The following is a 27,493-nucleotide window of genomic DNA, read 5'->3' on the forward strand; positions in this document are numbered from 1 at the left end:
AATGGCTACCTTGGGAAAGTTCAAGTTCCGTTCTCACACTCCTGGTGGGAAGGAGGAGGAGAAATGCAGAATTGCTTTTCTGAACTACTTAAAAAGGAATTACATATGTCCATGCCCTGTGGGAACTAAATCTGACAAGCACAGAAGTCCATCATATAGCTGAGCTCTGCTTAATAATTTAAATAGCAGCATATGTGGTTAAGTAAGATTGGAACACCTCTGGCTCCCTTTCGTTGATTTAAAGTACATACTAACCTATTAATGGCTCTGAGGCCTCTTGGGAAAACCAACATCAGAGAGAAGAACGGCTGTGTGAGATCAAAGAAAATGGGGTCCCTTGTGAGACTGAATATTTAATAGGGTACCAGCTAGCAGGCTATGTCTTTTGACCAATGATGAAACTCTTAAATATTTGAAAGAATGAGTATGACTGAAGAGAACCATAGCTCCAAATCTCATGTGGGAGGAAGGATAATACTAGCCCTGAATTGGGACCAGTTTCAACTAGAATATACCTAAACAGTCTATAGAACTTTAGCAAATGTGCCTTTAACAGTTGATCTTCAGTTTCAGTATCATTGCTATATAACAGCAAAGACCAAAACTTCCAGTCCCCTCCATACTCTACTTAAAAGCAGCAAATTCAGCAAATGCCTGTTTTGAAGAAGTGATTTAAGGAGTGAAAGGAACTTTCTACACTGAAGCCAATGAGATAAGAGGAGCTGTGATATTTGCTTTCCAAGTCAGCACAAGAGATTTGGCCAGTTACAACAATGGCATCCTTCGCTCACTCTGCACTCTATTTTTACACCTTTTCAAACTCTGCTGTAGCCAACTGTCTTATCTTCCCCTCCCAAATGGAAGTTTAGTCTTGAGCAAACCGTCTTTTTGGAAAATAGGAGTTTCATTTTGAGGTGTCATTGAAAATATCAAGAAGATCAACAGTTTTCATGTTTTCAGAAACCGAGCCTCCAAGAGATACAACTATTACATAAACATCTACGTCAGAGAAATTGTGATTGGATTTATAATGACTAGGAAAACAAATCTCTCAGCATGTCAGTGATGTGTAATCTACACTAGCTGGAGGTGGGAAGACCCATTCTAAATGTGGGTGATGTCATCCCCTGGCCTGGGGTCACCACTGAATGAAATGGAAAAAGTAAGCTGGCTATCAGCAGTCCTCTCTCCCCTCTGTCTCACTATAGACACAATGTGACAACTTGGTGCTTGTTCCTGGCACCATGACTTGTTTCTCATGACAAACAAACTCCTCCTTCCTTAAGTTGCTTTCGTCAGGTATATCGATGATGTTATGAGATGAACAACTAATGCAGATGGCGAGTCATTAAGATTTCCAGCGAAATGTGTGATCACATTGATAGTTTGTGCTTTACCAGCTAGAACAACAGACAAACAATAGAAAAGAAGTCACTCTAGTTATGGCAGCATACCTCGTTGTTGACACTGTCATCGGCGTGGCTGGCCACAATGGAGAGGAACTGTAGGAGGCAGTGGAGGGTGTCGCAGTTGCAGGGAGGTAGAAGGTAAACGAGGAGTTGCAAGGTGCCCAGTTGTTCCTTTGGCTCCAACACTACATATGGCAGAGAGAGGTACTCTGAGTAAGACTGGCAGAGCTGACACTGTTTGGGCACAGAGGTTGGGTTTCTTCTCCACTACTTTAAGAAAGAAGTTACCCAAGCCATCTCTACTTCGTGACTTCCACCATTTTCCCATTACTTCAGCAGCTTAGCCACAAATATCTATGAAACATCTAGAGAACAGTTGGACTGCAAGAGAAATCATAGGAAAGATAACCCATTTCCCTTATTTCCATCAGCCTCCATTCTCTTATTTTATTACTCCGACTTAATGGGTTTTAGTGCACACTGGTAAATATCCACTAACAGTGGCTGGGAATTGGTGAATGGTATGAAATCTTTTATAATGTGTTTAAGGGCCTTTCTTCTTGAACAATATACAAGGTATGGTTTTGGGTTTTTTTTTGGCAATACCTAAGGCATGTGACAAACACACTGTCTTCTTTCTTAGCCACAATCCCAATGGAACTGGTGCTTTGTAGGAAGAAACGTGTGCAGACTGATACATCTCTGACATTTTCTTCTTTCCTCTTCCCTGATCTTTTCTGGGTCTGTGCACAGTCAGACACAGCTCCTTTGAAAGTACTGGTACTGGGCTATGTCATTTGACTTCCACTGAAAATACTGTTGCCCACTTTCTTACTCTGGGTTTTTGGTTCTTCCTTCCTGATACCAGATGCCAGGATTAATTTTTAGGCACAGACTCAATGCAAGTTCTTTCCAGCACTTCAAAGCATCAACTTATAGCACTTTCTACTTTCCTGGGGTCATTTGAAAACATCTGAAATTCTTGGCTTTTCCCATTTATTTTAGCCCAGCTTTTTTCTTGCTAGTTTCCCCAGGGTATATCTCAGAAAATCCCCCAAATAGCCCATTCATTAGAGACCAATAAAGGCAAAAGCAGTTATCGGGAAACACACGCACAAGATTTTCATGAGTGTGCTGGACATCCTGCTATTCCAGGGATGCTTTCCCGAAAATCTGGCTTTATTACGTACAGAGAGGGTTGATGAATGCTGTGTAGAGCTCCCTGGTGAGAAGGGGGTCAGGCATGTCCCTAAGGAACTCCTTCAATAAGGCTGCCACATCATGAACACTGTGCTCCTCTTCCAGACAGACATCAATCCCACGGTCAAATTCCTCACGCAGCTGGAAAATCAACGGTTCAAGTATCAGTTGCATAAGATTCAGAGGGTTAATTTGACAAGAAGTTTCATATAGTCAACGATACCTTAGAATCATCTAACCTCTGTGTTTACTGATCTCCCCCCAAAATGTTTTTGAAGGACAACATCTGGTATTAAGTCTGCACAGATCACAAGAAGGGAAAAAAGGAAACAGAATGCATGTGAACATGTGTGTGCAGGTACACACCTGTAGAGGCCAGGGAATAATGTTGGGTGTTTTTCTTTATTACTGGACTTTTCATGCCCCTGAGGTTAAGATCACTCACTGAACTGAACCTAGAGTTTCCATTTGTTGGTTAGGCTGGAGGCCATCAAACTTCAGGGATTTTTCTATCGCTGCTTGCTTTCCTTCGCCCCTAGTACTGACTTCATAGGTATGTCATCATGCCAGGCTTTTTATGTGGGTGCTGGGGACCGGAATTCATGCTTACACACCAAGAGCCATTGTCCCAGTCCTAGCTCTTACTTTCTAAAGAAAAAGTGCAGGGTATGTAAAAGTTACATAAAAACATAAAATAGTGAGTAAGTTAAAGCATATTTCATACTCAAATCTAGTTCTAAGTTACCACTAATTACATCTTATTGAGTGAGTAATCCTTAAGTAAATCCCTATGCAAAGATATCTCCCTTTTTTATGGATCCCCAAAATGTCAAAGGATAATTGCTGGAACTCATCATCTGTCCACTTGATGAAAATACCAATCACTGTCCTCAATTGCTCACTGATTTCAGACAATTTTCCATCAGCATTTACAAGACAGCCAAAATGAGGAGTTCACCCATGGCACTACTGCAATCAAGCTAGTTCAGACGCACCATGATTCTTTCCTGAGCACACGCAGATGACTTAAAACACATATGCAAAAGACACACACACACAGACAGAGGTGGACCACTAAAGGAGCTTGTTAATCACAAGATAATGAATTAAATTTCTGAATTTCTATAAGCCTGAAAAGAAAGCGGTGAAGGGGACTACAGCTGGAGGGCTGAGTCAATAAGATATTATTAATAAAGATATCCCTTAATTTTATATAGGTGTGAAGCCTAGAAGATAGTTTACATTTTACAGGTGTCATGGTGAATTGTTAAATTCTGTTCACTCATTTTGTGTGATTATTGAGAATACAAACAAACCAATCAGGACAAAAAAAAAACAACTTTGATTTTTTTTATTTTAACAATGAAAAACATACATGATAGGGTATTTACTTCAACATATAAATAAATAATTCTTTAACTTCAACTAAAATTTTTACCTGGATTAACTTCTAGATTGTAGAGTTTCTTATTTCCCTCTGTTTCAATCAATAGGAGAAAAATGACATTGCAACCTTCTTTTGCTATCAAATGGGTTCTGTTTGTTAAAGGATGGTTTGCCTTTTATGAAGCCATCACAACCTATCTGATCAAAGGAAACTACCTTGGCAATCTAATATCAAATTTCTGCCAGAAGCATGTAGCGCAAGGTTGGCACACACACACACACACACACACACACACACACACACACACACAAAATCAAGAATTACAGTTGATCATGAAAAATTAACCAGGAACCAATGGTTCCATAAGATCTTATAAAGCATTTATTTCTGCAAAAGTAAATAAATGTAGCACCAGATTAGATGAGGGTGTTATGGCATTTTACATTTGCATAAAACTGGCCTCAGTGAAATTATGTTCTATTTTCTATCACTTGCTGATTAAGCATTTTTTCTGAATCTTCCACTTTTCCAACTTCAGTGATATCTTTATCAAATAGTTTCTTTCAGTGGAGCATAGAATGGACATGTCCAGATCCATTCTTTCAATCTTTTCACCCCAACTCTACTTTTCTAACCTTCTGAGTTGTTTTTCATTTCCTGGGATTTAATTATACTATAATCGGATGGTTGGGAAAATATAGTCAAAGGGGATTTACATAAACTTGAATTTTCCCTCTAGTAATTCAATGAAATGTCAAGGGAAACAGACAACATAACCTTCATTTTCACTTACTTGTCTCACTCTCTTTTTTGAACTTCCAACTCGAAATATCCCCACTGTCTGGAGGCCTGTAAATAAGCAAACAAAATCAGCAGGCTGTTTTTTTTTTTTTAATGCTTGAGACTCTGAGTGAAATCAACGTAGAAACAGTGCAGAATGCTTGTACTGAGCATGCAGAACAGCAGTGACTTCACAGTATTCGGTTGCTCTTTCATATACTATATCATTCACCTTCCTCAGGTACATAATTGACCCTTTCAACTTCACAATTATTTGACATTAAATGTTTGGGGATGAGATATTTTTTCCTGGTGTGACTACTGATGTTATAGGTCAGAGAGATTGTTTTTATAGGCTTGGCCCTATAATTCTATACCTATGACACGATTCTAAGATGATCAAAAATGTTAACAAAGGCATGTACACAAAGGAGGTCAGAGTAGGACCATTTATAACAGAAAAAGTTGTTTATTTGGAGCTAACTGGGGTCCACTCACATGACAGACTACTTGGCATCCTTTTTAAATGATATTTATAAAACATTTTTATAAACATGAAAATTCTGTGACCTACCATCCATTTAGAGCAGTGACATTCTCTTCATATATGGATGCATGTATGTATGTATATATATGTGTGTGTGTCTGCATGTATTATCATTTCAAATAAGTGATATATGTATATTTTTAGGGAGTTTTAAATGCTAAGTAGAAATAAACAGAAATTTAAAGTGATTGTTTCTTTTTTGACACAGAGTTTCACTGTATAGCCTTGGCTGTCCTGGAACTCACTCTGTAAACCTGGTTGGCCTCAAATTCACAGAGATCTGCCTACTGCTGCCTCTCAAGTACTGGGATTAAAGGTGTGCACCACTACCACTCAGCTGTGATTGTTTCTTATCCAGTGTTTAATTGTTCTACATTATATATATTTTTTCCTTAAGAAGTATATTTTCTTTATGATCAGAAAAATAAACATATCTATTTCAAATTTGATAAAGAGCAAAAGTTCCTATACAAATCATGTTTTAAAATTATTTAGAAGATTTAAAAAGTTATAATATATTATTCCTTGTTGGAAAATTGAAGGTGAAGAAATGGCTCAGTTGTTAAAAGCACTTGCTGTTCTTCCACAGGACCCTGGTTTGTATCCAAGCACCCATATGTCAGCTTGCAAATCCTTGAACTTCACTTTTAGGAAAATCAACAACCTTTTCTGGTCTATGAAGATAGCTTCATGCATGTAGTGTACAAGAATAACCTTAGACCCACAGACAGGCATAAAATTAAAAAAAATAAGTCTTTGAAAAATTGGTCTTTAACAGTGGTTACCCGTCCACTGGGGTGTGGCCTCTTATACTACATAAACTGATGTAGAACATGTGTCCGCTCTCATTTTCTGGCAACGGGATTCGGTTTCTGATCTCCATTCAGAGGATTCTGACTTGTGAGTCTAGCCCTAAATAAATATCTATTTCTCAATTCTGAGCTAGTGTGGGATTTCTTTTAATTATCCTTCTTCATTTGGCACCCATGTGGATTCAGACTCGGGACTACTGGGTGGATGGTCTAAAGACCTAGCCAGGCCACGGCCCAGGCACTCAGTCTCCCAACCCTGCCCACTTTGCTTGCTTTTACTTAAGCATTTTCTTTTGTAGAATCCCTGCCACAGTGGAGTTTACTGCATGTGGCAAGTGGAAATTTCCCAAGCACAAGCATGACTGCTACATTCCCTGGGTCTATTCCTTGCCGCATGGTGACTTCTGCAGCTTCTGGTTTCTGCTCCCTACCCATGAGTTCTGATTTTTTTGCTCCGTGTATTTAATTGATTTAATTGCTTTTAATTTGTCAAACAAAGCATATTTCTCAGTATTTAACCAGTACCAAGGCAGAAAACTAAAGTGGCTTGGAAACTAAAGCAGTCCAGGACCATTCCTGTCGCCACCAGTTGCATTGCTTCTAGTCGCAACTCTGCAACCACGACATCTGCTGGACAATAAAGATTACAGTTTACCATATCACATAACAGGTAATTAATAAATCAATATGGCAGACTTCACACTATTGCAACTTTTAGTAAATTTTGCTAATACTATGGGTTGTATTATGTGAGGCTTATATGGTTATGGTGATATTTCAATTTATTGGGTATTGAGACTCAGTTTTCTTCTCCATATTCTATGATTAAGAAAGAATATGGCACTTTTAGGAATGATACAATCTTTACAGACTAATAATGAACTGCTAGTTGACAGGATTAATACCATCAAAAATTAAAAGTTGCCTGAAAAAAATAATACTATTAAAAAGATAACATTAATTTGATAGATAAAATTGAATCCATATCTAAGGATAATAAGAAGTTATTTGAAAGAATTTATAATGTTGAATTTGACAATCAAAATTTGTCAAAAAGTTATAAGTTAGCAGATAGACTATCTCTCCAGGATGGTAATCTGCATGCTATTCATGTAATGTCCAAGGATGAGATGTTATCTTTAAAGGAGAAACTTCAGACCTTGGAATTGCATGTGCAGAATGAGGACCAGAGGCTAGGTGCCTCAATGAAATCACTAGAAATATATACAGGCCAGGAGATTCAGGCATTACAAAAGACAATAATAAAAAGATTTGAAATAATTGAGGAAATTATTGGAGCTGATGAACAGTGAAAGAAGGCACAAAGACAGGATTCAACATCACCAGTAGCTGTCAAAGATGATTTACCCAGGGTTTTAGCTTCCTACCCTGTAATCTACTCTGACAAAGGATCAACTTCAAAAGGCCCCAAAGGATCCAAAGAAGGTAGATAGATACCTATAGGAATGAATGATCTAAAAGTAATTAAGCAAGCTATTGTAACTTATGGCTTGCATTCTGCATTTATAAAGGAGATGATGAAGTCATGGTCTTCTAGCATTAAAGCAATGCCACATGACTGGATTCAGTTTGTTTCAGGAGACCTGGATGAGAGACCTTAATTAATGTTTAAAATTTATTTCAGAGAAGAGGCAAAAATTTTGGAACAATAGGGAAAAGCAGAAGGTCTTGAGACTTCCCAAGATCAAATTCTTGGTAAAGGCCCTTATGCTGACCCACAGGTTCAAGCTTTTCACAATGAACAAATCTTGTCCTTATGCCACAAATGCTTGGGACAGGATTCAAGAACTAGGAAAAATAATTGAATAATATACCAGGGTTAAACAGGACCAGAGAGAACCCTTTATTGACTTTTAACAAAGATTAAATAAGGCTGTAAAAATAGGAGTAACAGGCCCAGATGCTAGACAAGTACTTATTGAATCTCTGGCTTTTGAAAATGCCAACTTAGAATGCAAAAAGATACTTGGCCTTTAAAGATTAGATCAACACCTACAGATGAATGGATCCTGCATACAATGAACATTGAGACATTTGACTATAATACTGAATCTTGGTTAGGAGAAGCAATTTCCAAAGGAATGAGAAGACATCAAAATGCCAAATATTTTAATTGTGGTAGAATAGGACATCTGAGAAGGGATGTAGACAAGGAATTCCTAGGAATAATATTATAACTTTTTCAATATTCTAAATAATTTTTAAACTTGATTTGTAAAGGAACTTTTGCTCTTTATCAAATTTGAAATAGATATTCATTAAAAAAACATAGATGCTGATAAAGACTTGAATAGTCCCAGAAGTGGAAAAGGAATTGACAATTGTTGAGGAGAAATTACAGGAGGCACATGTGGATAGGGTGAATCTAAATCTTAATTGCATTCTAGTCATGTTGCATTCCAGAATTTCTCCTACAGAAATTTTAATGCAGAGGGACAATATTATCTTAGAATGGATCTTTTTACCATATAAACAAAGTAAAAAATTAAAAACTTATGGGGAAAAAGTCTCTGAATTAATTATAAAAGGTAAATTGAGACTTCATCAATTAGCAGGTATAGGCCCAGCAGAGATTATAGTGCCTTTCACTACTGATGAAATAAAAAAGTTATGGGAATACAATGAACCATGGCAAAGATCTTGTGCTAATTTTTTTTGGAGAAATTAAAAGCAATTATCCTAAAAGTGATAGACTTAATCTTATAAAGAGAACTTCTTGAATTCTTCCCTGAATTGTATGTGATGCTTGAATAACTTGAGCCCATACCTTTTATACTGATGCAAATGATCAGGGAAGGCAGGATACAAATCAGAAGAATTAAGTAAGGTGGAACAAAGCCCTTATAATTCTGTCCAGAACGCAGAGTTATGTGATATTCTCATGGTGCTAAGGGATTTTAAAGAACTTCTTAATATAGGTACTGGTTCACAATATGCAGAAAGAGTTATTTTGCATATTGAAACCACTAAATTTATACCAGATGATACAGAATTGTCTTCATTATTTATCAAGACATAATCAGGAATAGGTTTTGTCCTATATACACAACACACATCCAATCCCATATGTGTCTGCCAGGTCCTCTAGCACAAGGCAGTGCATAAATTGATCAATTATTTATTGGAAGCATGTTGCAGGCCTCAGAATTTCATAAAAACCATCATGTCAATCGCAAAGATGGTGTAGGAGGTTCTTCTGTTCATGTCTTGCTTTAACTGGTTAATGAATAAAGAAAGTGCTTTGAGCCTGATAGGGCAGAACTTAGGTAGGTGGAGAAGATATAACTGAATGCTGGGAAGAAGAGCAGAGTGAGAGATGCCATGGATCTCCTGCCTGAGACAGACACTGGTTAGAATCTTGTGGGTAAGCCACAGTCATGTGGCAATGCACAGATTAATAGAAATGGGATAAATTAAGATGTAAGAGTTAGCCAATAAGAAGTTAGAGCTAATGGCCAAGCAGTGTTTTAATGAATACAGTTTCTGTGTGGTTATTTTGGGGACTAAGCTAGCCAGACAGAAGGGATAAACAAGGGGCCCCACTTCTTGCAATGCAAAGGTTTAAGGAAAAATTTTCTATTACAAGGAAACATGCTAAGGAGATTATAAAGAGATACCCTACTTGCTCTATCTATAACCAAACACCGCTACCTGCAGTGACTAACCCAAAGGGCACTCAAAAGAATGAAATCTGGCAGATGGATGTGTTCCACTTTGCTAAATTTGGAAAATTAAAATATGTACACCACACCATTGACACTTATTCAGGTTTTCAGTGGGCAACTGCTTTAAGCTCAGAAAAGGCTGATTCAGAAATCACACATTTATTAGAAGTTATGGTCATCATGGGTATACCTGCACAAATAAAGGCAAATAATGGTTCAGTTTATGTCTCTAGGAAAATGAAACTTTTTTTGCTTATTATAATATTAAGCATGTTACAGATATACCATACAGTCCTACAGGTCAAGTAGTCATAGAAAGATCAAATCGAACTATAAAAGATATGTTAAACAAACAGAAAGGGATGGAAAATGCCTCCAGAAATAGATTACGTAATGCTTTATTAACCTTGAATTTTCTTAATGCTGATGAGAAAGGGACAACAGCAGCAGAGACATATTGAGTAATAGAAAAGTCTTCTGAATTAAATCTACCAGTTTATTTCAAGGGTGCTGACCTCACAATGGAAGCCAGGAGATGTGCTGCTTTGGAGAAGGGGTTTTGCTCTTGTTTCCACAGGAAAAGAAAAACCATGGATACCATCAAAATTAATAGAGATCCAGTTTCAAAAGGAGAAACCTCTTGAAAAAGAGAAATGACAGCTCATCCACAATGGTGAAAACCATAAAGATGGTAAGGGAAGCTCATGAGGGTTGGGGCAGGGTTCTGTTCTTGTCTTTGCAGGAAAATGCTCATCTTCAAAAGTTCAAGAAACCCTGGATGTTTGGATGCTGACAGCAGGAAAATTTTTTAGCCACTAAGGATCATCAAGAAAAAGGAATCCGATTTATGAGATCAGGTAACTGATACACATACATTTAAACATATGGAAAAGAAAAAAAAACAACCAAACCAAAAAAAAAAAACCCAAAAACAGGATAGCCAAAACAATCTGTATAATAAAAGAACTTCTTGAGGCATCACAATCCTTGACTTCAAACTCTACTACAGAGCTACAGAACTGGAAACAGCCTGGTATTGGCATAAGAACAGACAGGAAAATCAATGGAACCGAATAGAAGATCCGGATATCAATCCACACATCTTCAAACACCTGATCTTTGATAAAGAAGAAAAAAATATCAAATGAAAAAAACAAAGCATATTTAAGAAGTGGTACTGGTATAACTGGATATCAACATGTAGAAGAGTGAAAATAGGCCCATATCTTTCACCATGCACAAAACTCAAGTCCAAATGGATCAAAGACCTCAACATAAAGCCAGATACATTGAACCTTATAGAAGAAAAAGTGGGAAATACACTTGAATGCATTGGCACAGGGAACCACTTCCTAAATATAATCCTCGCAGCACAGACACTGATAGAAACAATTAATAAATGGGACCTCCTGAAACTGAAAAGCTTCTGTAAAGCAAAGGACATGGTCAACAAGACAAAACGACAGCCTACAGAATGGGAAAAGATTTTCACTAACCCCTCATCAGACAGAGAGCTGATCTTCAAAATATACAAACAACTCAAGAAATTAGAGACCAAAAGAATACATAATCCAATAAAAAATGGAGCACAGACCTAAACAGAGAACTCTCAACAGAGGAATCTAAAATGGCTGAAAGACACTTAAGGAAATGTTCAACATCCTTAGTCATCAGAGAAATGCAAATCAAACAACTCTGAGATTCCATCTTACACCTGTAAGAATGGCCAAAATCAAAAACACTGATGGCAACTTATGCTGGAGAGGTTTTGGGGAAAAGGGGACACTTTTGCGTTGTTGGTGGGAATGCAAGCTGGTACAACCCCTTTGGATGTCAGTGTGGTGATTTCTCAGAAAATTAGGAAACAGTCTTCCTCAAGACCCAGTAATACCACTTCTAAAGGATGCTCAATCGTGCCACAAGGACATGTGCTCAACTATGTTCATAGCAGCTTTGTTTGTCATAGCCAGAACCTGGAAACAACTTAAATGCTCCTCGACCAAAGAATGGATAAGGAAAATGTGGTATATTTACACAATGGAGTACAACACAGCAGAAAAAAAATAACGACAGCTTGAATTTTGCAGGAAAATGGATGGAGCTAGAAAACATTATTTTGAATGAGGTAATCCAGACACAGAAAGACAATTATCACATGTACTCACTCATAGGTGGTTTTTAAACATAAAGCAAAGAAAGCCAGCCTACAAACCACAATCCCAGAGAACATAGACAACAATGTAGACACTAAGAGAAACATACATAGATCTAATCTGCATGGGAAGTAGAAAAAAGACAGGATCTCCTGAGTAAATTGGGAGCATGGGGACCTTGGGGGAGGGCTAAAACGGGGAGAGGAGAGGCAGCGATGGGAGCAGAGAAAAATGTAGAGCTCAATAAATATCAATAAAAAAGGAAAAAAAGAATTGAGAAGGCATTTGAAGCTATATATAAGTGAGGAAGGGCTGAGTACATAAATACAAATAGAACCAATAAACTTTTTCAAGAACCATTTTTGCAGAGGCTGGAAAAAGGGTCTCTGACAAACGCTTAAATGACTAAAGTGACAAATGTCCTCTACCTACTCTTTTCAAAAATTCAGGCAAATAAAGTGTTAGGGAAGAAATGCAGAAATGCTTTTGATGTTGTTTGTCTCACATAATGTGACCCTGTGTCAAAGGAAAGCAAGAAAAAAAATGATAACGTCTAAAATACTTTATAAAATACTATCTTTGAAGTTTGGGGGTCATAAATCTGATATCATACATTATCAATTTATACTATGATTCATCACAGTAGCAAAATAAAGATATGAAGTAGCAATGAAAATAATTGTATGCTTGACGGGGTCACCATAGCATGAAGAACTGTGTTTAAGGGTCACAGCATTAGGAAGGTTGAAAACCACTAGTTTAGAATATTAAAGTTAATATCTATTTCAATTTGAATGTGTATCCTATTATTCTGGAATCATAGATATATTATATGATAGACATACATAGATATAAACTGATAAAAGTACTATGGACACTTGAAATACAGTCAGGACCTTGGATAATTGATTAGCATAAGCCTTGTCTTTAGGTTTAAACTATGCATTAAACATTCTGTGTTGAAAACAAAGTCTAAGATTTAAATACATTTATTTTTTAAGTCATTCCATTATCCAGTAATTTTTATTTATATTGAATTAATTAATTTAAATGCATATTTAATATTTTTTCACAAAATTCTGTTCTTGTAATTAGGAAAAAAATGACAATGTTCACAGTTTGTTTTATCCTTACTTTCTCTCCTGTTTTTTCTTCTTGTAGGAATGATATTTATCCTAGGACATTATGCTATATCAAAATGCATCTCTGACAATGTTACCCAGGTTAGCTTGAATTCACCTTGAACTTGAAATCTTCCTGCCCAGTCTTCTAAGTAACTGGGATACAATGGCTATATCAATAGGACCAACAGTTTCTTAACCTTTTTGCTTTAAAAATTATAATAAAATTCCAGAACTTAGGAGGCAGAGCCAGGCAGATCTCTGAGTTCAACACCAGCCTTGTCTGCAGAGTGAGTTTCACTACAGCCAGAGCTACATAGAGAAACCTTATCTTGAAATTACAAGACAAAACTAAAAAGTATGATGAACATATTATCTATAGAGCAAATAAACAATTAAGGAAGTTCCTCCAAATCCATAAAGTGTGTGGTAAATCTATATATAGCAAATGAAGATATGTGATAGATAAGGCATTTTATGAGCCAAATATCTAAATTACAGAAAATAATTAAAGAATTACTCATCATATGATAGTCATCATGTTAAAAGAAATTGAGCTAAAAAGAGTTAGTTACAGACATTCAGAGTAGGGATTCCCCAAAAAGCAAACCTTTGCTTTTGTCGAAAGAAGTGTTGTAAGGAACCTCAATGTATAAAAACATCCAAGGGACTTGGTTCTGTTTGAAGGGGGTTCTATTCCAACACAAGTGATCCTTTCCTAAGATGCTTGGTCAGAGCCTCCTCTGAATATTCTTGAGATCTGAAGACTCCAAATAGCTTCATACCTATTAGTCCTATTGATCCCAGTAGTTTCTTAAGTCAACACTTATATTGGTACACTTTATTTACCCAAAGAACTTTGGTCTACTTCTTGCTCAAAGAAACACATAATTGAAATTGGGTACATAGAGGGATGATACTTGGATCATGGATGGCTGATTACAAGTCTACTTACCATATTTTTCCAGATGCTGGCAGCAGCTGTCCACCAGCCTGGGGACCTGCCTGTAAATAAGATTCAGACTCAGCCTCTTATCTCTGGCCTTTTCTTTTTTATTATGAGCGTCAGCAGGCAGGGAGAGTTGCAAAGCTTCTAGGAGTCGAGAGTGGTTGTCATCCAGATCCGTGATGGAATCCACTGACATGGCACCCTGCAAGTGATATGCAGATTTGAAGATCACAGGCAGCAGAAAGAAAAGCAGTTGCTTGCAGAGGCTACCCAGTACATGTTCCTGGAGGACTATTACTCTCAAAAGATATTGCTGCTAGATTTTTGTTATGTAGTTTACAGATGTTTATTGCTGATGTATTCGGAGGAAAGACTAAATGCCTTTTGAAAAAGCTACAAAATCTCTACAAGTATTGTTAGTTATGATTTCAATACATATACTTTTCCTAATAGAAGACAGGATATGGGAAACATATAATTAAAAGTTTGATTTAACCATTTCACTTTTGAAACAAAAAAATGAATACTCAATGAATGAGGTAAAGTCATAGAAGTCTTTTGAATAAAACAAATCCTCAAATATAGCTCTGAGAAGTAGACTTTATACATAGGAAGATTCAAACTGGGCATGCTGGCACATGCCTGTGACCCCAGCATGCAGGAGGGTAAAGCCATCCATCCTGGATGAAGTGTGTGCTAAGAAGTCAGCTATTAGAGTCCTGGTAGGGCTTGGACAGAGAAAGAAGTCCACTGCCTAGGTCCTAGATAACCAGAAAGCTCAAATTTAGAGCTTCGGTGTTACTGATATTGTCTAAGACAATTACAGGCTTAGAAGAACAAATTCATCTGGAAAATACAAAAATTCCTTAATTTTGTCATTTTTCCACTTTGAATCATAGTCAATATCATGAAAAAAAATAACAGGGCTTTAGGTCTTGCAATACCTTGGAAGAAGTCCTGAATGCTGATAGCTAAAAAATGAGAGTTATAAATGGAGGTTTGGTTGTATATTTAACAAGGACAGTATTTTGTGGCTGGATTGGCTAAGATTTCTAGCCCAAAGCTTAGAGAAAGGGACATAGGAATTCTTAGATCTGCTTTGCAGTGACCATGCTGACTCCCATCCAGATGGCCTGAGAAATGTAGGTTTCTAGATTTGGACACATAAGAACACAGGACCTAGAACATAGTGCCCTCTCCATCACTGGCATCATATTGCTATCACATGAATATGAAAGAGAGTGCATACAGGATTACACAGCTCTATTTGAGAAATGACAAGTGCCATTGATAAGGAAAAGCTAAATTGCTCATTGATTATGAACAACTGTGGCTAATTCACTGATCCAGGCACATTCTAAGAATGACATTGAAAAAAATTATCAGAAACACTGGATATTGGCCTCAAAACTCAGCTTCTAGCATAAGGGTGTCTAACCTGCAGCCCATTTGTGCAATATATACATACATATACATAGTATGTGTGACATTGTGATAGTATGATGTCATCTATAAAGTTCATGCTATAGAGCTACACAACTGAGTTAGAAAACAAAAGGGCCAAAATAATTCTCATAATGTTCTACATAAGTTTACAGATTTGTGTTTTGGCATGTTCATAGCTATTCTGTTATGCACATGGCCCATAGGTTGAAGGTTGGGCTTTTCTGTTTGAGTAGGAAGTCTAGTGAGATGGCAGGAGATAACAAGAGACCAGCATCAATGGCAGTAGTGCAGAATATTTGAGCACCAATTTAACTAGGAGGGAAAGGTTGGAGGAAATGCTAGCTGCCACATGCACAGTACTGGTTATTGCTGAGTAGAAGAGATATCTACTATGTGTCCAGGTTTCACTTTAATAGAGACTCAAAGGACAACCTTACTAATTTTCAGTTTTCTCAGAGTCAGAGAAGATCTTGGCCAACTCACCCTTCGCCTAACCCGAGGAGCCGGTTCCGGAGTATTAGGTGATACGGACTCATTTGGTGTTTCTGAGGTTGAGCTGAGAGATGAGTTACTGCTTGAGAGTTCTTTGTTTTGTCTTTTATTCCCATATGGGAGGAGGAAAGACCCAAACTCAGATGTATCCTTTTGCTCCTCCCTCTGCATGTCTTGTTTTAGCTTATATGCGCGGTCATTAGCAATGACTTGGGATAAGGGCATCCCAAACGCCTGTGGAATAAATTCTGCAAGGGAAAAAAAAAACAGATATTTACATTCAGAGAAGACTCAAACAGGAGAGGATGCTCATTCATATCACATCCATAAAAGCAGACACAGTCAAATTAATGATTCCTTAATCAGCTACTGAGATGGTTTTGTCTTGTTGAACAAAATGTCCCAAATTACCGTTTTTCAGTAAAGGAAGTTAGTAGGTACAAATACACATTTTAAAAATGTAGGTCTCTAATCTTTTCCCATCTGCTGAAGTCTGTTTTAAAGGAAATAACTTTGTAAAAATAAGTATGCTATTTGGACAGACTATAAAAAATACTTTATGCTCATGATCATACATCTTCATAAACCATTACTCTTCAATTTTTATCCTTTAGAAGTCTTTGAAGGCATGAGAAACCACACATATCCATTCAATCAAGAAATATTTATTGAACACCTACTAATTGCCATGTCAACTTTTATAATGGAGGGAGCTATAAAAAAATCTCAAGTTCTTTCTCATGAGATGTGGTGGGGATGTGCAGAATCAGACATGTAAATAATTATAACAGGGCGACTCTCATCTGAATAATAGAGAGATGAAGAAATCCAAGGATGAAATTCAACTGATATACTTTAAAGATCCTAATAAAGGAGGCAATATAGGAAGTAATAACCTAAGGGTCAGAGGAGCAATTTAGGAGCACCTTAAGAAGAAATCTTTACTTTTTCTCCCTTTTGTTCTGTGTTTCTACTGCCTATCTCCAGCTCTCTGGGTTACACATGCCTCTTTATGATCTATATTCAGGCTCTCTGATGACCACATGCAGAAATGGGCTTGAACATGATATAGCTTGTGGGAAGCCCAGGGTACATTTTGTTAAATCTTTTTTTTAAATTAGGTACCATTTGAGGAAGAGACAGAACAGAACTTTTTGGCTTCATTTGGCAATATATATATATATATATATATATAGTTGTTTCCTGCATCATTGTGATCCATGTATGTTCGTATATGTTAGTTCCTCAGAAATAGACATTTTATTAGCAGCATTTTAGATTTATGCTGAAAGTATTAATAATTCAATTAAGTAAATTATTCTTGTTAGACTCAAAATTACATCTCTTAGAAGTCACAGCATTTAGCCCTTGTTTTTTACAAGTCCTGTGAATGAAACTGGAATGATCAAGGGATAATAACTCTAACGTTATTTGTTCTTTGAACAAAAAGCTAACATTAAACCAGGTAGAAAGAGGTTTTAAAAGGTTTTCCTGCTTGATTCGTGGCAACATTTTAAACTAGGCTAATAGCCAAGTCTCCATTAAAAGCAGAGACGGTATTTTAAAGGCATATACCTCTGGTCCCATCAAAAGATGCAATTTTTTTTGAAGTATAAAGTTCTAAGTTCATCTGGGGATTTTTCAGAGGTGCTTGCTCTGCCAGTGAACTATGGGACATATGTCAGTCAAAAAGTTCTGCTTTTCTCCTTTGAGGTTAGACTAATACTGTAAAGAGCAGTTTCAGGTTATAGTTGTCCACTTGAAGGATTTCTTATAAGAATCAGGACATAATCAGATTTTCTTCAAAACATTTGGACATACACATGGCAAGACTGACAGCCACATAGAATATACAGGTATGTGTGGGGATAGTAACAACAGAGAGAACTTTGAAATAGATCATGTGATATAGGTCAGCTAATGTAGGCACATATATGACAGGGACTTGTTCTATACAATGGTGGCTCTTCAATCCTCTCATAGCCATGTTTCTATATAAAAAAAAAAACTCAACCAGATTTCTAGTTTCTCTGAAGTCAATAATTTAAAAGAATATTTCTTTCATCTTTAATTATGTGTAGGTGTGTGTCTATTTGTAGATACATGCATGTGTGTGTGCAAGTGCCCACAGAAGCCAGAAGAGGGTGTTGGGTTCTCTGGAGTTGGATTTACAGTTGGTCTTGAGCCATCATGGAGGATCTGGGCACCACAATTGAGTCCTCTTGCAGGAGCAGGTCTCCATCTCACCCTAATCCAGCATTTTTGAATCCTGAAACTCCATCAGTGTTTGTAAACTCTAATAATCGGATACAAATTAAAGAGGAACCGTATGGATTCATTATCTCCTACTAAAAATGGGTTTCTGTTTCTCTCTGGTATGGTAGGCTTCTGTTAGGACTGAATTTATTATTTCAAAGCAAGAGTTTCAATGGGTTCTCTTTATTTTCTTGCTGCTTTTCTCAAAGACTATTACAAGCTTCAGAGCGTAGAGTCCTCTAAGCTCCAAACATCGCATGTTGTCTTGAGGTCTTTATAATATTCTAGGAAGGATCCCTGTGTATTTTTTCTTCTTAAAATACAGCTATTGTGAAATCAAGAACTTACCAAATTTCTATTGGGCAAAATTATCATTTATGTGGCAATAAAGTGTTGGGTGCATATGCCCCTTTTCTGTAAGGGGGTGGGGTCACAGAAATCTAACGATTCTTTGCAAAGACAGAAGCTAATAAACTTGATAATAGGATTTTTAAATGACAAAGATATTACCTAAGGCACACTGTGCTACGACTAGGGACAACTAGTAATGTGTTCTAATCAGAGCCATGCGTTCCACCAGGATATTTATTATCAGTGGTTGTATTTACCTTGTCATGAAACACAGGGTAAAAAGGTGATGAAATTTCTTCTCAGCCCCCAACTGTTCCCTTTAGAGCCCCACTCTCCTACCTATGGCAGAAACTTGCCCTTGTCCTTTACTTTGTTGTTTTCTTCTATTATTGTCTTTGAATCACCATTAAACCACCAATCTCACATAAGACTTGGTGACTTGCCAGTCCATTTTAGTGGCTCACATGACTCTCTCTTCTCATATTTACTCATCCCCTTTCTCTCTTCTGACCTTTGGCTGTATACCACCTTTGTCACTCACTTCCTTAGTCCCATGCAGTACCTTCTTTCCCCCAGAATTTATACTTGATTTCCATCTTATAGTTCTCAATTGTCCTCCAAGCATGAACTACTTCTTGTTTCTTTACAGTTATATGTTACTAAGGCATGCTTCATTCCAAGTCTTTCCTTACCACACCTTGCTTGGATTGCTAGGGGTGTCTTGCTTCATGGGCTAAATATGACATTAGAAAGTCATACATTAATACTTCTTTTCATGCCTCATTTCTATTCCATCATCTTGACATACTACCCTCAAGTTATTTTCTGTTTTTGATCTATTCCTCTCCGCCTCTGCCACAATCCTCATTCCATGGTACCATTGCTTAGCTCGTAGATTTTATAGCTTTCAAATGGCCCTTCCTCCATTCCTTTGTGCTGGTGTCAGTTCTACTCCAAGTTCATATAGTACAGTGTAGCACAATAAAGTATTTGAAAACAACACTAAGTCATCCCTTCTTACTCTATTTTGATGATGTCTCAATGTTGTTATCATGTAGACCAAAAGTTGTGTTGTAGTCCACAAAGTAGTCTTTGAGCTAACCCAAGCTCCTTCCTGCCTTTCTTGGAAAGTGCATACATCTTGGTCATTCTCTTTTCCAGTAATGGTTTGTGTGTGTGTGTGTGTGTGTGTGTGTGTGTGTGTGTGTGTGCATGTTATGTGTGCATGTTCATGTTACGGGGTTCTTGGGGATTTGGATTTGCATACGCACATGAAGAGGTCAGAAAACCGTGATTTCCCTGCTCAGGTACTTACCACCTTTTATTTGAATCAGAAGTCTCATTGGCTTGGAATTTTGCCAAGTTTACAGGCAAGATGGTCAGTAAGCTTTCAGGGATCCACCTGTCTCAACCTCCCATTTCATCCTTTCTGGGGTTATAGGCACACACCACTAAATCTGGCATTTTTATGAAGGTTCTAGGGGTTTGATTAAGGTTCTCACAGTTGTGTGTTAGCTACTTTACCTACTGAATGATGTCCTTAACCCATAATGTTGGATTTTTATGATACTATTGAATCTATCTTCTTGAAGAATGTCTACACGTAATTAATTCTTAATTTTTCTATTACTACTTAATATAAAATAAAAATGGAAGTTGCAGCAAATAATCTTTTGTAGTTTTACTTGAGAGCTCCCATATAGTGACCTGGACAGTGAGTAACCATAAGACACGACACAGGAATTTGATACCAAAAAGGGTACCACAATTGAACTAATCTTCTTTTCATGTTGATACCCTGTCTGTGTCCTGGTGGAAAGTTATGCCATAGTAACACTTTGTCCCAATGTACCTTGATTAAGGAAACCATGGAACTAGATCAAAATGGTTTTTAAACTGTTTATTTATTTATTTATTTAGCTTTTCCACAGACTGCTTTGTTTTGTTTTTGTGAGACAAGAAAGAAATTTTCTGAATTTCTGAAAGTTACTTTTGTTTGCCAAATAATTAAGCTACAAGAGACTAGGAACTTGGAAAGCTTTTGTTTGAAAATATGTTTTGCAAACCAATGTCAATCTTGAATTAGTTTCCATATGGTAACCAAAACTTAGATGAGCTTTGTTTAAGTAACAGCCTGGATGCAAGAATGTCATATGATTTGTTATATATTTTTATATCAAAAATTAAATATCATGCAGGATATGTTTCATGCTGATGGAATAAATTAATAAGGTAGCATATCAAAGATTTGTGAATCATTTTTTTTATTGGGAGAGCAGGTCAACCGTGAAGAGCTGCTCTCCTTTATTTTTAGATGGCCTAACCTAAGAGGTCATTCAGAGTTTCCTGTTTTCCTTCTTTCCCTCCTGGATTTCAGAACTGACCGTTTTTCACATTTACCTCTGTTGTGAACTCAGACAATAAGATCGAAAGGGAAGGAAAGAATGTGAACTGATTACAAAAGTGTCACACCGGCACACAGCCATCCCCAAGTTCCGGTTCCCAAGATAGTCTAGTAATGGCTCCCTGTGTTGACATGGACAAGGCTTTATGTTTTGAAGAGTTGTCAAGAAGTAACTCTTCAGTTAAGCCTAGACTTCCTTGATTTTTACCCACTAAAGCGAATTCATGCAGAGCAAGCTTCATACAGTGAAGCTTGGTACTTCTCTCCTTAGATAGATGGATGGTCTGCCTTTTCATTGGAATCACCAAGACCTTACTTCATTTCTCCACTCATCTTCTCTTATGTCAATACTGAATACTGTCAAGCTTTTACTGGGTATACATTAGCATGAATTGGTCTGAACCATTGCTATGTCCCAGAGGACACTAATTAGTTTTTTACTTGCTAACTCTTACTTCCCTATTAACTCATGTTCTTTCTTTCTGATTTCTTTATATACAATATGAGTGTATGCGCAGATGAGTGTATACACACACACACACACACACACACACACACACACCCATCCACCCCGCATCCCACACACCAGTTTTAGGAAATACAAACATCAATTTTCCCATGCCAAAAAATAAAAATTCATTCTAGTACTCTGAATTGGTACTTTCTAAAGAATAGGCTAACATCTTTATTGTGTTTCAAATCCTAGAGCAAAGCAACTTGAAGCAGTAACTAATTACTCGTATAGTTGTCTTCACTTTTAAGTGTTCAGTTACTCACAGAAAACTGTAGTAAAATTAAGTCGAAAATTACCAAATAAGAAAGTCATTTGTTTTAAATGGTTTTTATTACAGCATATTATAATTATTGTCTTATTGTCAATTATTTTGGTTAGGCTTCTAGTTTGCCTAATTTATAAATTATATTTTACCATATGTATGCATGTATACAAAGGGAAGTATACTGTACATAGATTTACTATTAGTCAAAATTTGAGTCATCCATGGAAAGTCCTTGGATAGATCTCCCATGGATAACTGTGGGACTGGTGTAGGTAAGAGCCCAACCTTAAATGACTCATCAATTTCACCCCCTCTAAAGTCACGGGGACATTGAGAAATGTAGTAAGGGGACAAGTTAGAAAAAGAAAAGGATTAGCAGGAAGAGATCAGAGGAGGTGAGAGGGAGTGGATATGATCACAATACAATATACAATATACTATAATATACTATATGCAATATAGTATAATACATGATGACAATATAATATACTATAATACATATTCATGAAATTGTCAGAGATAAAACACAAAAATTAAGGGTTATAAAACATCGGTTATATATGTGTAATAAAATTTATCAGACAGTGGATATGCAGCTAGCCCACCCTTGGTCTTCATTATTCTAGCAACAAATTCTGCTGAAGTTGTTCATATCCTACTGAGTATCCTGGTGAATATGATCTCAGTTCTCATGTTAGAATGTATATAGTGAGAGTTTTTATTTGTAAACAACAACAACAGTTCATGCCTGAGATATTTTTGCCTAACAATATTCAGATTCATTGCAGTGAGGATCTGCCAATTAGGTGTTCTTTGGTTTGTATTGGGGGGCGGGATGCTGGGCACAGAACATTAATCTTGTGTATTCTGGACAAGTATTTTACCCTTGAGTTACATTCCACAGCCTTTCGGCCTCAGGTTATTTAAATATTACAGCTATAATTCTTTCTTGCAGCAAGAGGTATGGATTCCTAACACTTTTATCTCTTTTTTGCCCAGCTAGAGGTATACATTTAGAAGGCTGAGCACAGTCTGCCTAGAGGCAATGCTGCTAGCATTTAGCAGGGGCTAAGGGTGCTGCTAAACTAGAAACAGTGCTACTGGCACTTAGCTAGACCAAGAATGCTGTTAAACTAGAGGCAGGGCTACTGTCATCTAGAAGAGGCCAATGATGCTGCTAAACTGGAGGCAGTGTTATAGGCACTTAGTTAGCAGAGGCCAAGGATGCTGCTAAACATCTCCCACTGTGAATTACAGCATATGCCACAAAAATTTTCCAGTCTACATTGCTACTAGCACCAAGGAAGACAAACACCACTGGAAGGGAAGTAAAACAGTGAGTTTCCATTCCTTATGTCCAAATGTCATGAAGCTTAAAGCACACTTGAAGCTATGTGTGTGTAAACTGGTGTCAGCGTTGGAATAAGGCTTGTCTAGTACAATTCACAATGCATTTATTTTAAAAGTCATTGTTTTCTACTGCAAGCATAAATGCAGTCACTAGATATATGAGAACGTCAAAATGAGACATGTGTCTTTCTTCATTCAACTCTCACTCATCGCGGCACATAAAATGAACATGCATTCACTCAATCACACCATTCAACAATCAGTTCATATAATTCAATAACAAGTCATAAAAATTACACTGTGTTAATGGGGTCCAGGTGACCCTTACAACTAAAGAATACAAATTCAAATTGACCACAAATGTCTCTGAAAGACTGACTTAAGTGTCATTTCCCTAAATAGCCATAGAAATAGACACAAATCAGTATGATGAAAGCCAGTCATTGCCAAAAACATTTGGGACCCAAACCAAGCATTCTGTGATCTAAAAAACTTGCTGAGGATGACCTATCTTCAGTAAGCCATGAGAAGAAGATTGTTTCTTTTCTGTATTCATAGTGGATGAATCTAAACTCTTTTTCATTTAGTTAGTCCTGCTTAATTGTCTCCATTTACCAAACACCTGGTTAGTATTAGGCATGTTGTCCATGGCTACTCAACCCTGGTCGTCTTTAGACATAGCTGATTGGACAGAATAATTGGAACCATAACATTGGCTATAGTTGCCCACTGCTCAAACCAGCTGAACTCATCAGTTCAGCCTAAGGATACTAAATCACAGAAAAGTAGACCTACACCAGCTCTCAATGACATTCCATTACAGAAATTCGGTTTACATAATAGAACCCAACCCTGTAAACTGATGTAATTAAAAATCTCTACCCAATCAAACCAGCATGCTCCCTGCAAGATACATTGGTTTTAGTTATTTGGCCCTTTACCTTTGTCTTTGTTCTTCTCCTTCCCTAGGGAATCCAGTTTCTTTCTCAATGATTTCTTTCTCTTTTGTCCATCTGTAAATATTAAAAGAATAAGAAGTAGTAAAAATTAAGTACACCAATGATTTTCATATTAAAAACAAATGATTGCAGTTGACTTCTGTATTGATTCATAGAACTCAATGGTGTAAACAGAGAAATAGCTCTGTGAATACTAGAAAAATCCTCACCTTTTAGCACATGAAACCAGCCTTAAAATGCGCTCTGAAATGTTCTTTCAATCATGGGAAGAGCTAGAAAAGCTCTCATTCGTATGTAATTCAGTTTTGGCATCCAGATGTGTTTGTTTTGCTATTACATAAGGCTTTTCTCATTTTATGTGGTTATATAAGTCACCATTCATCTTGAACAAAATCTCCATGACAGAATCAACTATACACACATATAGCTTTGACATTTATAAGCTACTGTAATGTAACTGGAAAGGGAAATGGATTTGGCAGCTCACAGAATTCAGGCCTTACTATTACGATACCATTTACAACCTGCAGTGCTTTGGTTAAGACTCAGTGGTTTTGCATAAATAGTGAGAATGACATGCTTTTGTCATAGGAATTAAATGAAACAGTGTATATAAAATGCTTAATGTGGAGCCTAGTAGAAATCCATAAATTCAGATCTTCTTTCTTCCTGTGGCTTGCATGTTATTCTACACAATGACTGTCCCATAATTTAAGTATTCATCCACTGGTGGATGTTGGAGTTGTATTGGATGTGTCACTAAAAGTGGAGAATATTCCCTTTTGCATCTAATACTTCTAACAAATGTACTTAGTATTCTGCTTAAATCACCAAATAGTAAACATAACTCTCCTATCAGTCGGGAGCTCCAATCAAATTCCTGGGATGTCATCATAAAATATTGGCATTTATCATTGCCAGAACATGCTTTGGGATTATTCAGCTTAATGTGTAGGGGATGTAGAACAGGATGCCACACTGGGTTCAAATAGAAAAAAAATTTTTTCATACCCAAGGGAACTGTTTAAAAAGTGGATTAAGAATTGTCTCGCAGGATATACTAAAACATGTTGTAAAAAGGCAATACCACAAAATAAAATTTACAAAACAAGACTCTGATAGCAGTAAATGACATAGTAAAACCTCTAGATGAAATGAGATTCCTGGGATCCTCTAGGGGCTACAGTTGTTCCCAGCTCCTCCTCTGCCGTGAAGTCTTGGAAGTGCAGGAAAACCCCAATATAGTTAACAGGCACATTTAATACCGCTTCCCTTCCAAAATCCCGCCCAAACCACTTTTTTCCCACAAAATGAAAATAGTAGGATTTTCTGCCTTTGGAGTCATGAGATTTGTAAAATGAGAAAACCGTGTAAATCAATTGTACAGTGGCCAAGAGCCATTAATCTCTTTCATCCCTGGTGTGTTCATATCTTAAAATCTAAGAGTTGATCTAGCTACTAGGGACTGTTGTGACTTATTATATATATACACAGATGATAAAACTCACTAACTACACAAGATTCTAATCTCTTCTCTAAATAGAATTGATGGTGCTTTTACTTTGTAATGCTTTCTTTATTGCTAGTTCATATCACCAAATGTGTTTGGTCAGTAATGACATTCCCTTCTAAAAAATCCTCTAATTCCTTAATTTATGTATTTGACTGAATAGAATAACTAAACAATACATCTTTAAAGCCTAAGAGATTTTTCTCTGGTGCTAGGGATGGAACCCAGGACCTTGCATATGGCAACCAAATGTTCTATCGCTGAGTTCATCATGAGAAGCCACAAGTTTTTTTTGTCTATTTTAATTTTTTGTATTATTTTGGTTAATATATAGGCTAATGGAATTTACTATGATGGTTTCTACATATATTTCATTATACTTTGATTTCAAACATTCTCCTCTACCACTGTTCTATCCCCATGCACAAATCCTTCTGGATGGTGGTCTTCCTGTCTCATTATGGGTATACGTGTTCTGCTCTAAAGTATATTCCTCAAGATAAGCCTTATATGGAAAATGGAGAAATTTGACTTTGAATCCAGGCCTCACTACCTATCAGTTCTTTGACTTGGAGAGGTTTGTGCTTTAACTTTTTGATTCTCAGTTCTGGTAACTGTAAGATGACTAGATTTTCTGTGGATTGCATCATAATGCATATTAGATTATATTACAAAACATGAATTTTAGTGACATATCAATGATGACTTGTGCTCGTCTTCACGACTGGTTAAAGGTTAAGATTATTGTGAACTTCCCCTACTTCTCTAACTTTCTATTACTTCGGGCATGTCAAGATATATGTCTGCTCTCACAGGCTCATCTTTCAAATAGGCACTTTATTTTTCCCCTGCCACCTAGGCAGATATGGAGAGTACTAGCTTTGACATTAGAGAGTTCTGTAACACAGGTTTTGAATTTACCACTTCCCATAGATAAGTTCCTTAATCTCTTAAAACCTCAGTTGCCTCACCTATAAAATAGGAGACATATATAATCTTGATGGTAAGAACTGTTGCCTGGCTTAAATAAGGTTATAGATACCATGTACTTAAAGAACAGCACATGCTCAATAAGTATTGATTATTCATTGATCTATGCACAGAGTAGAGGTGGAAAGATGAGATCACAAATATTCAGATATTCAGAAATGGTAAATAGACAAGAACTTTCTTCCTTACATCTTTTTTTGTTAATTTTCAGTTTCATTTAGTTCATCTCTGAAAACATTAATGATTACTTATTTTCACAATACCTGGTGAAAGGAAGGTGCATGGAAACCAAACCTGAAAGACTCATTCCAAGAAACCTTTCATGGGGACATGTTGCCCAAGTTCCTCTTCTATGTAACTGCTATCTCTAAGATAGCATTCACACCAGAAGTGTAGCCCTGCCACTGATTCTCTCACACTGGAAAAACATTTTTATAGATATGTATAATTGCGAGGCTTTATTTCTCTTAAATCCTGCTGAGACTTGATTGGGTGTTTCCACAAAAGCATGTGTTGGGCCGGGCGGTAGTGGCATATGCCTTTAATCCCAGCACTTGGGAGGCAGAGGCAGGCAGATCTCTGTGAATTCGAGGCCAGCCTGGTCTACAAGACCTAGTTCCAGGACAGGCTCCAAAGCTACAGAGAAACGCTGTCTCAAAAAACTTAATAATAATAATAATAATAATAATAATAATAATAATAATAATAATAAGGCATGTGTTGGAAACTTAGTTCTGATTACAACAGTGTGAGAAAGTGAAGGCTTAATGAAAGGACCTGAAATCATGCATGTACCCTTGTGAATGGATTAATGCCGATTAGAAATGCCTTGAAGCTATTCTTTCTCTTTCTCTCTCTATAATACCTTCTACCACACCATGAAACATGAAGACCCTCACTAGATGTGCCCTT

The 27,493-nt window shown here is 36.9% G+C and overlaps 1 protein-coding gene across 1 annotated transcript in view; it reads right to left on the bottom strand.

Annotated features, from left to right (window-relative positions):
- LOC121443088 (rho GTPase-activating protein 6-like) overlaps positions 1–27,493 on the bottom strand; it is a 264,957-nt gene that overhangs the window by 47,724 nt on the left and 189,740 nt on the right. The window contains exons 3-8 of the mRNA XM_041644772.1: positions 24,064–24,135; positions 15,974–16,230; positions 14,051–14,246; positions 4,790–4,845; positions 2,600–2,750; positions 1,455–1,594 (exon numbers count right to left, since the gene is read on the bottom strand). Coding sequence (XP_041500706.1) covers positions 1,455–1,594; positions 2,600–2,750; positions 4,790–4,845; positions 14,051–14,246; positions 15,974–16,230; positions 24,064–24,135 — 872 coding nt within the window. The remainder of the gene's footprint in view (positions 1–1,454; positions 1,595–2,599; positions 2,751–4,789; positions 4,846–14,050; positions 14,247–15,973; positions 16,231–24,063; positions 24,136–27,493) is intronic.

Source organism: Microtus oregoni, unplaced genomic scaffold (genome assembly GCF_018167655.1).
Source record: "Microtus oregoni isolate MIOR12 unplaced genomic scaffold, Mior012 000099F_ref0000060, whole genome shotgun sequence".
NCBI lineage: Eukaryota > Metazoa > Chordata > Mammalia > Rodentia > Cricetidae > Microtus > Microtus oregoni.